The 16,787-nt window shown below is 41.9% G+C and overlaps 1 protein-coding gene across 2 annotated transcripts in view; it reads left to right on the top strand.

Annotated features, from left to right (window-relative positions):
- mdy (diacylglycerol O-acyltransferase) overlaps positions 1 to 16,787 on the top strand; it is a 175,720-nt gene that overhangs the window by 143,781 nt on the left and 15,152 nt on the right. For both annotated transcript variants that reach the window (XM_089581706.1, XM_089581705.1), the window contains 2 exons: positions 12,833 to 12,945; positions 16,037 to 16,190. In XM_089581706.1, coding sequence (XP_089437832.1) covers positions 12,833 to 12,945; positions 16,037 to 16,190 — 267 coding nt within the window. The remainder of the gene's footprint in view (positions 1 to 12,832; positions 12,946 to 16,036; positions 16,191 to 16,787) is intronic.

Here is a 16,787-nt window from a genome sequence, read left to right as displayed (position 1 = left end):
GACAGGCAAGGCAGTGCCCACGCATCAGGTGGCTTTGCTATTGTGGCTCAGAATTCATTTCCCTCATAATGTCTCGCACTGGCTCGTGATTTAGAGGCAGTGGCAATACAAGCCCGAACTTTTGGCAGGGTAATAACCGTTTGTTCCCTGTATATCCCTCCAGATCATCACCTGTCCATTGAAGAACTTGTAACATTAATGACCAGCTTCCGGAGCCATTCCTGTTGGTTGGCGATTTTAACGCACACCACCTATTGTTGGGATGTACTAGAAGCTGATCAGAATCAGAATCAGAATCAGTCTTTATTTCTTGATACATTTTTAGAGTACAGCATATTATGCAGAAGGAGGTCCCGAAGTCAGAGACTGTAATGGGACCTCCTGATTAAATACATCTAGTAAAACATTTAACAGCATACGACAGATCAGATAAATATACAAAACAGAATATACACGTATGAGATACAATTAAAGCAGACACATGGGAGAGAAATAAAAGCTATTAAAAAGGACCACCGAAACATATAAAGTTGTACATAACTAAGCAAGCTGATGTCGTACTGAATTATAATGAAGATCATGAAGCAGTGCAAAATGCATGTAGGAAGAAATGAAAACAAATTAATCAGAATTAGGGCTCATTGCTAAGTATTGATCTTTTAAAGTGTGCTTTAAAGTTGAAAATTGAAGGAGCATTTTTTAGTTCTATCGGTATAGTGTTCCAAACAGCAACTGATGAGAAATGAATTGCCTGTTTCCCGTAATTGGTGCGTACTTTAGGTAGAACAATATTGTTATTGAGTGCGAACCGAGTTATGTTGGCGTTTACAAGATAACACTGTGGTATGAGAGGAAGAGCGATTAGATTGTTGACAAGTTTGTACATGAGAATGCCAAGAGAATATCTAACAAGCTGTGATACGGAGAGGATGTTATGATCCTGAAGAATGAAGGCTGCATCAGTGTAATAAGAACTGTAGGTAAGTATACGAATGGCTTGATTTTGAATTATCTGCAATGATCTTAGATGAGTAGCATACGTGGTTCCCCAACATACTATACAGTAACTGATGTGTGGATGTATAAATGCATAATATAATGATATTAATGTACTGTTAGAAAAATACGAACGAGCTTTAATAAGGATTCTCAAACCGTATGCCATTTTTTTCTTTATACTGGTTATGTGTTTGTGAAACTTTAGATTGCTGTCCAAATGCACACCCAGAAATAAGGCGAAATCGCTAGCTTCTATTAGATACTGACCGATTGAGACAGGAGGAATGGAAAGTGACTGCCGTTGATGCGAGCTGAAAACAACGAACTTCGTTTTGCTAGAATTGATGGTCAAACTGTGTTGATTGCACCAAGATAGAAGATTGTTCAGGTCATGATTAAGTTTTGATATGAGATTTGTAACGCTTGAATCTGAGGTATAAATTGTGGTGTCGTCAGCGTATAATAGGCAATTGGAGGAAGCGAGGCACTTTGGTAATGTGTTAATATAAATCAAAAACAAGAGGGGACCCAGAATAGAACCTTGTGGCACACCTGAGTTTGTAAACACAACATCAGAGTAGACACCTGAAATAGTGACGGTTTGTGATCTATTTTGCAAGTAATTTTGTAGCAGTAATAACGGGGGGCCGGCGATACCAATTTCTTCTAGCCTAGTGAACAAAATTGGATGATTGATGGTGTCAAAAGCTTTTGACAAGTCTACAAAGACGGCTCCTGCAAATTTCCCTTCATCTATGGCAATTCTTAATTTGTCTGTAATAGTTATAAGAGCAAGTTCAGTAGAATACCCAGAACGAAAACCAAACTGATATGGCGATAATATATTAAATTTATCCAAATATTTAACGAGACGATTCGCGATTAGCTTTTCAATTACTTTGTTCAGACACGGAAGTATGCAAATTAGACGATAATTTGTCATTGAAGAATTATCACCCTTCTTAAAGACCGGAATAATCTTTCCGCGCTTCAGTTCATGTGGAAAAATGCCAGATTTAAACATCAGGTTCACAATATGTGATAGGACGCCACTAATTATATGCGCAATCATTTTTATATGAACAGGATGTATGTTATCAAGGCCAGGACTAGTTATTTTCAAATTACGGATTATGTCATTTATTTCCTGTGGTGTGGTAGGAAAGAGAAAAAAAGAGTGTGGGAGGCGACTACACACAGGGGGTTGGAAGCTTCCTTAAGAGACTTGCTGCTCTCGTTAAAGAAGCAGTTAAAAGCAGTTGCAATTTTTTTGGGGTTACTGTATTCGATACCGTTATGCTGGATCAAAGGTATTTCTTTGCGCTTATCGTTTCTTCCTAAAAATGAGTTGACTATGTCCCATTTTTTCTGCATATTGTTGCCACACTCGAGAAATCTTTGTTCATAATAATTTCTTTTAGCTGTTTTTAATAAAGCAGACAAGGTATTCTTATATTTCTTATACCGAGCAAAAAGTTTAAGGTTGAAGGGCTGCCTTTTTGTTTTTTTGTACAGATTTTCTTTTTTGTGCATTGCTTTAAGAAGGCTCTCTGTGAGCCAAGGGTTCTGTGGCGAAGCTAGTTTTTTTTTACACTTTCTTATTTCCGAGTGGGAATCAAGTAATGAGGTCAGAAGAGATAAAAACTGTGAATAGGCTTGTTGAGGATCCTGCAATGACATAATCGACTGCCAGTCAGCTTCAGCCACTGCAGTCAAGTAATTTTCTTTATCCAAGACAATCTTACTGTATATCGTTCTGCTATCGTTTGGAGTTGTACTGGGAAAGCGCATGAATATAGGGAAATGATCTGTGATGTCTATTTCAAGCACGCCAGCTTCTGGAAGGGATAATAAATTTGTCAAAGCATGATCAATGAGTGTATTACTACCAGAAGTGGAGCATCGAGTTGGAACCGTGATGATGCACTCAAAACCAAAGCTATGGAATGAGCTGCTGTAGTTTATGCTATCAGGAGCAGAATCATCAAGGAGATTGATGTTTATGTCTCCTACTATTACGGCATTTGCATTTTCAGATGAGAGAATACGTAATTTCTCTTGGAGAGCGGTACAGAAATCGGAAACTGGTGACGACGGTGACCGGTAGATGCAGGCAAAGATTAATTTTCTATTATCGATGTCTAGGAATAGTGAATCAAATTCGACCCAAACAGATTCACAGTGAGGTATGTTCAATTCTAAGTCATTTCTTCGCTTATAAGTGAATTGATGGGATATATATAAAGCAGCACCACCATGCTTAGAGAATTGTCTGTGGGAGAATTCTGAGACGTATGAAGGAAACGAGAACAAATTTTTATCATGCTCGCTTAACCAAGTCTCTGAAATTCCAATAATTGAAAATGGGTTAGGGAGCATAGAAAGTGCGTCGTAAATAGCATCATAGTTTTTCCTAATACTTCTTGCATTTAGATGTATTGCAGAACGAGTGGCATCCGATAAGAATTTCTTCAGTTCAGTGGATGAAAAATAGGACGACATGGGGGGACAATGGTAGCCAAGGCTTACTGGCCCAATGTTTTAGACAATTTTTGACAGATCGGACTCGTTGGTGATGCGGTACACCGTACTGTCTGTCGTTTTCCTTGCCTTAATCATGCAGTTGTCCGTCCAGAGGAACTTCCACTTTTTCTCTTTCTTCAGCGACAAAGCCTTAGAGAACAATGCCTTGTTTTCCGCAGTCAGGTGATCATTTACAAAAAAGGGACTGTCCTCGGAGGCCCTGACATCAATGTTGAACAACGTGAGACGAGCTTTCCGCGCTTTGCTCACAAAATCTGCTTTTTTGGTTCTCGAGAAAAAGCGGGCCACAATGTTCTTCTGATCTCTGATTTTTGTTGGAACACGATGAGCCACATCGAGGTCAGCGGGAGTCACAGGGCATCCAATTTTTTCGCCAATGGTTTGTATGATAGTTGCACAATCTTCACCTTGTGTGCAAGGAACGCCTTTAACTTCAACGTTGTTCATTCTTGAATACTGCTCAAGACCTGCAATCTTGCTAGTTAGCGAACTGTTTTTAGACTTCAACTCTTCGTTGTCAGCTGCAAGGAGGGCATTCTCGTTGCGCAGCTCCTCTACTTGCTGTGTTAGGGTTGCCACACTGGACTCGAGGCTGTCGATCTGGCTTTTGACTTTTAAAATATCTATTCCTGAGGATTGAAACTTCAATACTACTTTGTCAAAAATCTTATCCGCAAGACCATCAATGTCAACTTCAAGTTTTGATTGTAACTCATCTATCCTTTTGGACAGTTCGGCGCAGTTTGGCATGTTCAATGATCAAACAAAATAATAAATCAGTAATAAAAAACAAATACACAGTGATTCCAGCAGCAGCGACAGAGACTACATCAGATGAAACAAAGATCGTCTGTCCCAAGAACTAACCTGCAAACGCAGAAAGGTGCTTATAGCTGCTGAACTGTTCGCTGCCGCTGCTGCTGTGATGACCGGCTTTCGGATCCAGGTCCTTTTAAGCAGTCCGGAGTGATGTCAGCGCCGACCAGCGAAAGCACTGTCGCACTATCTCCAGGAAATGACGGAAGGTCACTGCCCCTCTTGTTAACGGCAGATATGCTGATATCAGTGGCAAGTGGTCGTGACTACGCAATCCAGGGAAGGAGACCTGCAAACGCAGAAAGGTGCTTATAGCTGCTGAACTGTTCGCTGCCGCTGCTGCTGTGTGATTCTCAAGGTGCGCTAATAGAAAATTTTCGATAATCGTCTGGCTGATGTATATTCAGTAAAAGAGAGCGAACATATTTTAATACAGCACACAACTCATACAGAGCAATAGACCTTGCTATTGGCTCTCCGTTGCTCTTGGAAGCCACTGAGTGGGCTGTTGTTAACCTCTGTGGAATTGACCACTTCCCCATTTATGTAAAGTATGCAAAAAATATAAATCTAAGCGTAAATAATCCTAGAAAGTTTAAAGAACAGGTTGCTGATTGGAAGGTGTTCTGGGAGCTCTCAGCATTGTCTTGTTCATCAATTACAGACCTAGGTAAGGATGGCCACCTTGGTGGCTGAGGGGCGCTCGACTGCTGACCCGAAAGATGTGGGTTTAATCCTCGCCGTGGCGGTCGAACTTCGATGGAGGCAAAATTCTAGAGGCCCATGTACCATGCGATCTCAGTGCACATTAAAAAATCCAAGGTGGTCAAAATTTCCGGAGCCCTTTACAATGGTGTCCCTCATAGACTGAGTCGCTTTGGGACGTTAAACCCCCATAAACCTAAACCAAACCTAGGTATAGATGAATCACTGCACAGAAATTCATTCTCTAGCCATAAGGTGAAATACAAAACAAACAAAGATTATGGTGGAATGCACAGTGTAAGAAAGCTCGCGAGGACCATAATAATGCATGGTCGAAATTCCATTGCTGTCCTGCAGTTGACAACTTAATAAACTTTAAACATGTTAAAGCAGATGGCAGGTGTATTCAGCCTATATCCAAATAGGAAAGTTTCAGTCATTTCTCTCCTTTGTAAATTCTTACACAGATACGCTTAAAGTGTACTGTTTGGTTCATTGGTTCATTGGGGTTTAACGTCCCAAAGCAACTCAGGCTATAAGGGATGCCGTAGTGAAGGTCTCCGGAAATTTCGACCACCTGGGGTTCTTTAACGTGCACTGACATCGCATGGTACACGGGCCTCTAGAATTTCGCCTTCATCGAAATTCGGCCGCCACGGCCGGGATCGAACCCGCGTCTTTTGGGTCAGCAGCTGAGAGCCGTAACCACTGAGCCACCGCGGCGGGGCTTAAGGTGTACTGTAGACTAAAAGCGCTTAAAGGGCATGGTACGCATCCAATTCCTCTTGTTAGCTTTGCTGGCGATACATAGGAGCACCAAGCAGATGCACTAGGCAAACACTTCGAATACAATTTTAGCTGCACATTATACAGATTTGTTCTTGTGATACAAGCTAGCTGAGGACTGGAAACCTATTCACAATAAAATGCCATCTTTAGGAGGATACAATAGCCCATTTACTTTACAAGAGTTGAAGGTTGCCTTAGGCACTTGTGGCAACTCGTCAGCAGCTGTCCCTGACAGGATCACATATGGAGTGCTCAAGCACCTACATGAAGAAACCCTTGAAACTGTCGTGTGCTTTTTCAATAACATATGGGCAGCTGGATGTTTTCCCAAAGCCTGGAAAGAAGCAATTGTTGTCCTGATACTAAAGCAAGGCAAAGAAGTTACACTTGCAGCGAGTTATTGGCCAATTGTCGTAACCAGCTGTTTATGTAAGCTCCTTGAAAAAATGATGAATCGTTGCCTTGTGCATTTTCTTGAATTAAATGGTCTTCTTGATCTGCACCAAGCTGGGTTTAGGGCTAACCGGTCAACCACTGACCAGCTCGTTGCCTTTGAGTCTTACGTAAGGGACACTTTTGTGCATAAACAGCACTGTTTATCTGTTTTCTTTGATCTAGAGGAAGCATATGATACCACTCAGCACTATGGTATTATCCGTAACCTGTTCATCTTTGGGATCTCGGGGAATATGCTGACCACCATTTAGAGTTACCTGAGTGAATGGACATTTCTAGGTCCGTGTAGGAAATTCCTTATCTAAGCAGTTTACACAAGAGAATGATGTCCCTCAAGGTGGCATTCTTAGCTGCATGCTTTTCATAGTTAAATGAATTCATTAAAGAGCATCCTACCTATGTGTATATCCTATTTTGTTTATGTTGATGATGTACAAATAAGCTAAAAGTCAAGTAATTTGTCTATCTGTGAGCGGCAAATTCAGCTAGGAGTAACCCGAGTATGAAAGTGGGCAGATGAAAATGAATTTAAACTTAACAGAGAAAAGACCGTCAGTGTACTCTTCACAAAACAACGTGGTATTAGATCCAAACCCGACATCACACACACTTAATGGTCTGAGTATTGGTGTGCAAAAAGACTACAAATTTCTTGGTGTCATAGTCGACGAAACACTTTCATTCATCACACACATTAAGCAGTTAAGACTAAAATGTATGAGGGCGCTGAACTTTCTAAAGACCCTTTCACACCAGTCATGGGGTACAGATCAAGAGTGCCTGCTGTAGTGTAGTTTTATAGGTTTAGGTGTAGGCTACGGCTCAGTAGTGCATGAGTCAGCATGAAAAACCACCTTAAAATGCTCAATGCAATGCTCTACCTGGGTCTGCAATTGGCTACTGGTGCTTTCCGTACAAGCCCAATTGCCAGTTTGTATGTTTGTATATGCCACAAAGGTATCTTATGCTGACCATCCATGCAACGTGTTATTGCGAAACCGAACCAGTACACTGCTATTTTTAAACCGACCATCTGAACACTGCTTTTACCCATTAGGATTGCCACACTTTTCCAAGACATGAACATGCCAGTCTCTAATATTCTGATGACTTCTTCTAAAGACATAATTGCTCCATGGGAAGTGCATCCAGTTGAATGTAACACATCGTTCATGAGGTGAGCAAGCATGGGTCACCATGTAGCATAAAACAGCACTTCATGTCCCTCTAAGTAAAGTATCAGTGCACAGAGTTTTACACAGATGCCTCCAAGGCGTCTTCAGTTTCATGTGCAGTTCACAGCTGTAAATTCTCCGAAACAAAAACAATGAATAGGTACACAAGCATAATTACTGCAGAATGGTTTCATGGTTTCCTGTTGGCTGTTAGATCCATTCTAAAAAAAAGAAAATGCCAACCTCTCTGGGAAACCCTATAAAAACCCTGTCATGAACTCCCTCTTGAAATGCCTTATGTCGGCACGCACGTTGAACCTTAAAATTGCAATATGCTGTGTGGCAGGTCATTGTGATATAGATGACAATGAGGAAGCTGATAAGCTTGCTGCGTCAGCTGCCAAACGGAGTCTGGTCGATATAAACAGACTTCTATACTAGGACCTCAGGCTACATATTAGGACTGCACTACACAGAGAGTGGCAACATGATTGGGACAAAGAAACGGAGAACAAACTGCGCACAATAAAACCAAGGATTGGAAGGTATGCCACAGAAAAACCAAAATAGATTCAAAGAAGTTGCTCTCTGCAGACTGAGGATAGGATATACATACATCACACAATCTCATCTTTTAAAGGATACGTCGGCACCACAGCGTGTGAGATGTAGAGCCCACATCTCTGTTGTCCACACACTAATCGTGCCCGAGATTGGAGACAGACGACCGCATTTCACAGAACTGTATACACATTTGAAATACCAATGCACCTTTCTTTATTTTTAAGTGATGACCGCATGTTTTCATTGGATGGGGTTTTTAAATTCCTTACTCTTGTAGGTTTGTTACAAGTGACCCCAGCCCCTCCTCATTGCTGAGGAGAAAGCTGAGCTTAGCCTTAGCTGTCAGATGCCTCGCTCTCTTTGCTCAAGCGAGGATTATGGTGGAGGTTGCCTGGCTTCATCTTTTATATGCAGCAACTTTTACCATAATTTTAGGTGGTGTACACCATTTTAGGTCATCTTACCTGACTTGTACACCCTTGCAACACATTGGATCATGTATATACTTACTACTTTTAGGCCATATACACCCAGCGTTGATTTTAACATGTGCTCAAACTTCAACCAAGGAAAGCATTTTAGCCTGACCCGACTGAAAACCTTGTATTCGGTGTTCTTTAACCTTAGACGCCCTTGCGGCAAAAAAACCCAGCATCAAATCTTTTTGTGCTAGCATTTTAAGTAGTGATGTGATCGCCGAATAAAGCTATGACTGTATTCAAGGTTCTCCGCAGCGCCCAGAGCCGGATTGGGGTCTCACGATGACTTCACCTACAGTGGCGGTACATTTCTAATGCAGAAACGTTTGCTCGCAGCTAGAAAACCAATCCCGCCGAAGGTAAAGCCTGTGAATCTTTGTTCTCTGGCATCGACCAACGCATGGCACTGCTGATATAGCCTTAGCAGCAAAAAAATCTGAAATCTCTGCAACAGTGATGTCACCACTGAGCTTCTCCATGCTTCTGTCATTCAATGAGGAGAAGCCCGAAGATAGGCGTCACTTTAATCTGCAATTACTGTATTTGCCTACTATAGTTTGCACCCGGTGTATAGTCCGCAGTGGCGAATTTTGACCTAAAATAATATTTTTGCTTAGGTAGTTCGCACCCAGAGTATAGCCCTCCAGGATGAAGTTCAGCTGAAAATAAGTTTCTCAGATTGTCCACTGATGTTTCAGGGAAGCAGCCCAGATTTTCTTTGGTTGTTGAAGAGAAGCAGCCGACACCCGTGCAATTTTTTCATCGAAGTCAAATTCTTCCTCTCCTGCTTGGTTTGACATGACTGCTTGTGCACGCTCCACGTCACTGAGCTCGATTGCTGTAGGAAAGGCTCTTCGTCTTTTCGTAGCTATCGCAACTGTTCTTCAAGAAGGACTATGATGCCTCTGACATTATTCTTAGGTTTTTCGCATGTGTTCGCAAATCCAAGCACTGCAAAGCAGCTACTGTAAGCACCGCCAGCAGCATTTGCTTGCATATCACAGCTAACTACATATAGGGTTGGATTTCGCTAGGCTAGGAGCCACGCTAGGCTTCATCAAATATGAGAAATGATCTTAAAAAATTAAATCATGTATAGTCCGCACCCATACATAGTCCGAACCAAGTGAAATTACAGCTTTTTTAAACATGTATAGTCCGTGGACTATAGTCCAGAAAGTACAGTACATCACTAATTAAATGCTAGCACAAGAAACTTCGCTTGCTTTACCTACAAGCATCACTCATTCAGATACTTGAATCTTGATTTATTATGCTTTTCAGACACATACCTCGGCAAAATCACCAGAACTCACTCAGGCTCATTCACAAAAGTTTGGTCAACCTACGGGCTCACTCAGACTCACACTCAGAGGCCTGGACTCATTCAAACTCATGAAGTCAAACTCACTTAGGATTACAACTCACTTGGGCTCACTCAAACTCACTAGTCATCAGGGGTCAACAACTCATAACGAATCACGACTCATCTGGTCTCACTCACTCATTTCAACTCACAACTCATTTGGTCTCACTCATTTCAACTCGTGACTCGTCTGGGCTTACTCATTTCGACTCACGACTCATGTGGACTCACTCATTTCGACTCATGACTCATCTGGGCTCATTTAAGCATAATAAGTATTACGAGTGCACAGGAAGCTCAACCGGACTGACCACGATTCATCATAATCTGAATGTGAGCCTGGAATCGCCACGACTCAGATCATGATCTGAATGTGAGCCCAGACTCGTCACGACTCGGATGATAATCTGAATGTGAGCCCGGACTCACTACTCAGGTCATGGTCTGAACGTGAGTCCGGACGCACTCACGACTCAGATCATGATCTGAACGTGAGTCCGGACGCACTCACGACTCAGATCATGATCTGAACGTGAGTCCGGACTCACTCACGACTCAGATCATGATCTGAACGTGAGTCCGGACTCACTCACGACTCAGATCATGATCTGAACGTGAGTCCGGACGCACTCACGGCTCTGATGATGATCTGAAATGAGCGTGAGTGATCCCGGGTGAGCCCGCTCATTGAGTGAGTTTGCTGACCTATGTTCAGACATAAATTATTTTATTATCAGAAAACTAGTGGTATTGCATTTTTGTTATGTAGGTGCTTATTACTCATTGCTCTGGTGATGCCACAAAGGGCAGGAGCTAGCATTGCATATGCAGAACTGAATTGTTTGCTGCATAGTGTGAGTGCAGCTTGCTAGCGCATTCAGAGGTCATTGTAAAAATAAGCGCTGTTGTGTATGTTAAAATGGCTATGATGTTAAAGCATTGCCAAGTGTTTATTCCACGAATTCTATGTGGCCGCCAGCAGCTAAGAGCAAGCACAGCTCAGAGGCGCTTATGAAAAGCTTAAAATTACGAAAATAATTCTTGTGACTGATGAACTGTTCCAAAAATAATGGGCTTTCTTGCTGACTTGTGCAGGTGATTGTGCTGCCATGCACAAATGTGTTACACCAGCACCTTGAGCTTTTCTGAAGTTCTGGGGGTACTGCCAATACCGAAGTTTACTTTGCATTTTGTCACTTCATTGACTGAGTACAGCTCTCGTACGAATTTTTTTTTTGTCCAAGCGCGCAGCATGATGATGCAGTCCTCGTCAAGCAGCAAGACTTGTTTGCAGAAAGCTCATTTATGCTGACTTAAAATTGCCTTAACAAACATGTGGTGCTCTTGACTAATTATGTGCTCAGGACCAGTGAATACAGATTTCAAGTGCAAACACCATGATGTCATCTCAGGGTTCCAGTGTGCAAGGAAAAATTTTATAAAGTGAGGTTTCCTGAAGTTTTGTAACAGTAGCAGCATGAGGGACTTTCTGTGGGACTGACAGCATCGTTGACATTGTCTATTCATATAGTATGTTGTAGTTAAAAACTTCCACATACGCCTTCTGCAGCCAGTGGGAATGCAAGGTTAGAAATTGATACTCTCATCTACGTGCCATCTGTGGTCATGTGATCCACAATTAAGCTTTGGCAAAATTTCATTACTGCATTGTCTAGTGACCTGGCACTGTGCTGTCAAGACTTTATCAACTAGCCCATTTCGTGCCCACAGGGACACATCCAGTACTATGTGCAGGGCTTGAAATGTGATGCTGTTAAGGTTTGGTGCTTGGCTTCGTATTTATTTTAACAGCACTTTGCTTTTTGTTTCCATGGCAGTATGTCATAGGGCTCTGGTGTAGCACAACTTGTGAAAAATCCAGGCGCTAACAAAAAATGACACAGAGGGGTCACAGCGCTTACTCGCAACTACAAGAATTTTTATTCGGAAGCTTCTATATATATACAACAAAAACCAAAACAAACCCAGAGTAATCACAGGCCACTAGCCGATCGATCTGCAAGAAAAGATTACCTCGCTGTTTTCAATCGCTCTTTCAAAAAACCTATCTCATTGCTAGACAAGCCAACCGTTGGGTCACTAACACATGTATGCCCCATAGGCTTCAACTATCTCTCGCGTTACACGATCTGTATATATAGAAGCTTCCGAATAAAAATTCTTGTAGTTGCGAATAAGCGCTGTGTCCCCTCTGTGTCGTTTTTTGTTAGCGCCTGGATTTTTCAGAATGAACGTATACCAACTAGCTCAGCTTTCTGCCCTGTTGTAGCACAACTTCCTGCAGGAAGCTGAGCAAAGGGAACGCATTTGTACCCGTACTGTCAGATAAGCACCCCTGCAGGCTCCAAATGGACATGCCAAGTTCTGTCGCAGCTACAGAGCTCCAAGCCACCAGGGACAGAGCAGTGCAGTTCAGCTGACACACTCGTGTTCTGGAAGGCTTTGTCTCCGTGCACTATAGCGCTCATATGAGCTGCAATGCACAAGATTCCATACGGCCTCAGCTCATGAAGCAGTGCAAGTGCAGCAGTGCTGGAGAATAAGAATTTAGCGGCCAATGAAAAGAACAGTGTACACTGAATATTTCTGCATGCTTGGTGATCTGTATAATGTATTGGTTTGCTGTGAAGTGGAGATGTCAGTCGGTTCACTTCAGACACGGTGCAGTTATATTGAGCGCAGTATAGTACACACACAAACTGCCGTTTTAGCAAGTGCATTAAAGCATTATATGGCTGTCTCTGGCATTTAAGTCTTAGCCTTCTTTTGATACTGAGCATGTGAGTGGTCAATATGAACATTAAACTTTTTCTTCACTTGTTTTCTTTCTTTACTGTCTGTTCTTTCTTGTCCCGTCCTTTTCTTGATTTTATCCTATTCTAGTGTACTTACGAATTTTATTTTCGCTTTCTTCACAGGTTCCAAACATACTGATCTGGCTACTAATATTTTATTGGTTCTTCCACTCAACACTGAACACATTTGCTGAGCTCTTGCGCTTTGCAGACAGAGAGTTTTACCGAGACTGGTGGTGAGTTTGCTCCTCAAGGCTCTGAGTAGAATTATTTATAGAACTGGGCCGCCGCGGTGGCTCAGTGGTTATGATGCTCGGCTGCTGACCCGAAAGACGCGGGTTCGATCCCGGCCGCGGCGGTTGAATTTCTTTGGAGGAGAAATTCTAGAGGCCCGTGTACTGTGCGATGTCAGTGCACGTTAAAGAACCCCAGGTGGTCGAAATTTCCGGAGGCCTCCACTACGGCGTCTCTCATAGCCTTAGTCGCTTTGGGACGTTAAACCCCATAAACCATAAACCAAACCACTGTAGAACTGGACTACACAGTATTCAGTGTATGCACACCCATGTTTCATGCATTAAATATCAGTTGGCAAGTTTTACACATTGAAAATATCAATTTGGAAGTTCTATGAGGCTTCACAGGTTAACCCTTAAAGGGCCTCTAATAAAGTTGCGGTATGTCTGAGATGCTAAAGCACCCTGCTTTAGGAATATTGTCCAGCAAGAATTTTTCTAATGCGCTTTGTAGAAGCTGAGTTATTTGTAGCCAAAATTTGGATTTCAGCGTCTTCGCGCCTTTCCCTCTCCTCTCGTCACTATATGCACACTGGAAGGTCGCACTCCTCCACCGGCCCCACCTCTAGGGGCATAGCTTCCTGACCCACCGGAGCTATGTGGCTTTTTAGCTGCAGCCATGGTAGCTGCCTGACGTTTGAAAGAATCGAACCAATAGCCACATCTCTAAACTTGTATACGCGGGTGCGAGCGACCGAGGAGGGTGCGGGCATGAAAAAGTCACTGGGAAGAGTTCGCCAACTTTCGCGCGTGATTGTGAGTTCTGTGCTACGGGTAGAAGTGTATTATTTGGCTTAGGTTTTCATGACAGTGCAATGCAGTGATGGAGAGAGTTGATGGGCTCTCCTCGGAAGGTGTTTCAGAGCACTTTTAAGGGCTTATGACAACCTCAGCTCGTCGCGAGCAATCGCCACTTTTTCTCTTATGAGGAGCTCAACTTGTTATCGATTTTATGCTGCTTTCTAAATGACTTTTGACAAGTTGTGCTCGTCAAATGGTGTTTTTACACTTAAAACATTGATGGCACCATCCGTTCTTTCATCTGTGCTTTTATTGAATGAGATTTTTCACATTAGATGGTGCACTTGTGCGCATCATGGCACACTTGTGTGCCATCACACTTGTGTGTTGAGGCTCACCCTGTTAGCTTGAGATTTTCTCACACTTTCATGCAAACATGGCATCATCCATGCGGTGTAATGTGCAGAAGAGTGTTATCCGTTGGATGATGATAGGATGTCAGCTTCAAGGTTTATTCTTTAAGTGGAGAAGATAGTGGCGGGACTTCAGCAATGAACATCTGCTAGGAAATGATCTGATGTAGGTGGTGTGAGAAGACCCCATGCAGAATGCCATGTTCTGAATGCTACCACACCATTTGTAGTCTCCAGTAGTTTTGAGGGCAAATAGTGCATTTTGTGTATTGCTATTCAAAACCAACCCTTTCTTTCTGAATTTCCAAGAGTGGGCGGTACATAATGGCTGATCAAACATTTTCTGTAGTGAACTGCTTTTGAAGATATTTTTGTGTTTTAAATATATACTATTGAAGAATTTCACATCATGAAAAAAATTTGCCATTTTGGTACCTTTTTTGTCTGTTTAATGAGCCCTTCAGGGGTAAAGTATAATATGTGTATGACAGCCCCGACAAAAAAACCATTGGAATTAATTGGACTTCCAACTGGTTCTAATTAGAATGTTGTGTTCCAATTGGATAGTCCAAATGGACTATCCAATTGGACCAGCTGGGTTTCCAATTGGTGAACCCAGTTGGTCTTACCACTTGCATCCAATTGGTCTGCCTAACTACACAAACAAGGCATAACTAATATATGTGGTTCTTATAATAACAGCTATCAGTAGCTTAACCTACTAAACTGTATTCATCACCTGCACCACCACTGTGGTCGAAATTAAAGAACTGCACTCAGTGAGGAAGTGCTACTGGCCTTAGCATGAGAGCCTCCTAAATGGGGTATATAAGTTGGAGCAGAAGTGTGTGCTCTGGATGTACAGTCTTTGTCAAAAGTTTAGAGCCCAGGGGGTTTGCTTCTAAGCCTCACAGTGGGACTCCTGTAACATTCATGGCAGTCCTACCTATTGCGGGAGGTAGGAACAGAAATCTTCTTACCTTCAGCAAATTTGGTGCGCTGGAGATGCATTACGAACCAGACAGTGTGTTTCAGAAGCAAACCCCCTGGGCTCCAAACTTTTGACAAAGGCTGTACATATTGTGTTAATATATGCTATTAGTGTGTGAATGTGTAGTGTTTCTTAATTGTAATGTATGCATGTCTGTTGGCCTTGATTCCCATAAAAGTAAAATTGAAAATTGTGAATTTCAATTCCGTGGTAAAAATGTTGGTTGGCACCAGGCAGAGTGTCTCCCTGCAGTCCTCACAAATCAGTTTTCCTTTTGCACATTGATAATATGCGCTAATTTGTAGAAATATTTCTCACATTGTGTATTTTGTGCAACTTAATTGTGAGTTATATTTTATGAATATTTCTGGATGCAGTAACTGCCTGTGCCTGGGCTAATGGGTCCAATTGGTCGGGTGGCTAAAAACACAACTGGAACCACTTACAATTCCAATGGTTTTTTTTCTTGACTGGGAGGGTTTAAGTAGCTCTGGGCATTTGCTTTAATGCTCCTGGCATGTTATAAAAGGTGAAAGTGTGGGCTGGTTTGTTTACTGGTTTGCATTAAATTTGGCAGCAAGAATATTTTTAGATTTTTTTTATACAATGCACAAGTGAGGTGTAAATCAGATTTGGCAAGGCAGCCCATGTCGGGCATGAAACAGATGTGTGTTGTCATGTTTGTTGCAGTTGCTGGCTGGCATGCCCCCATATACCTCCTCCTATAGCTTTCACTATGGTGCAGAAGTTGCTGTGCAATGTGTCTTCACTGATGACATTGCTCGTGATAGACTCTCCTTTGCATTTCCATAAGTTTGATGATTACTGTTTATTCAGATTACTTTGTTTTTCTAGTTAACAAGAGTACTCTTTCTTCTTCCCTCAGGAATGCTGACACTGTGCAGTACTTTTGGCAAAATTGGAACATTCCAGTGCACAGGTGGTGTCTGCGTCACCTCTACAAACCTTTGGTTGCATCTGGAATGTCGAAAAGCAAGGCTTGTGTAATGGTTTTCCTCTTGTCAGCATTCTTTCATGAGGTATGTGGTCATTCTTTATGAGATGAAACTTATGCAGACTTTTAAATAAAGATACAATGCCAATGCACTTTTAGTATCGCAGTAGGGCTATCATTAATTTTTTAATGCACGATTGGGTACATTGCGAACTGTCAGCTTTTTCTGATTTATTTTTAGTGACTTATTTGTTTCATTTGAATTTAGCATCCTTAATAATGAAAGTAAGATGCATTTTTGTGCCATATAGCGAGCGCTGTAAATAATATTTTTAAAAACAGTGAGCGAGGTAGCACATAGTCTGGCATTTTTTATGCAGAAAAGTTTTGCTACCAGTGATAACATGAGTTTTTTCTTTTTTTTTGAAATTTCAAGCATAATGTGCATCCTCAAAAGAGAGATTGATTGCATGATCCTTCGGGTATTTATTTGACAAGTCCTGGTGGTGCTATTTTCATCAAATATGACACTTTGAACAAAATTTTGCGCATTGCTGTAAAAAAAATTAGCAGGTGGTATTCTGTGCTGAAAAACTAATTAATTATCTTTCTTGAAACCTGAGCATACTACTGAGGCGGAAGAATAGCTGTCTTCGGTGGAAACAAAAATGGTGCCTGAAGA

Source organism: Amblyomma mixtum, chromosome 3 (assembly GCF_055824585.1).
Source record: "Amblyomma mixtum isolate Tamu chromosome 3, ASM5582458v1, whole genome shotgun sequence".
Taxonomy (NCBI): domain Eukaryota; kingdom Metazoa; phylum Arthropoda; class Arachnida; order Ixodida; family Ixodidae; genus Amblyomma; species Amblyomma mixtum.
The sequence above is the reverse complement of the archived record's forward strand: the minus strand, read 5'-3'. Positions and strand labels throughout refer to the sequence as shown.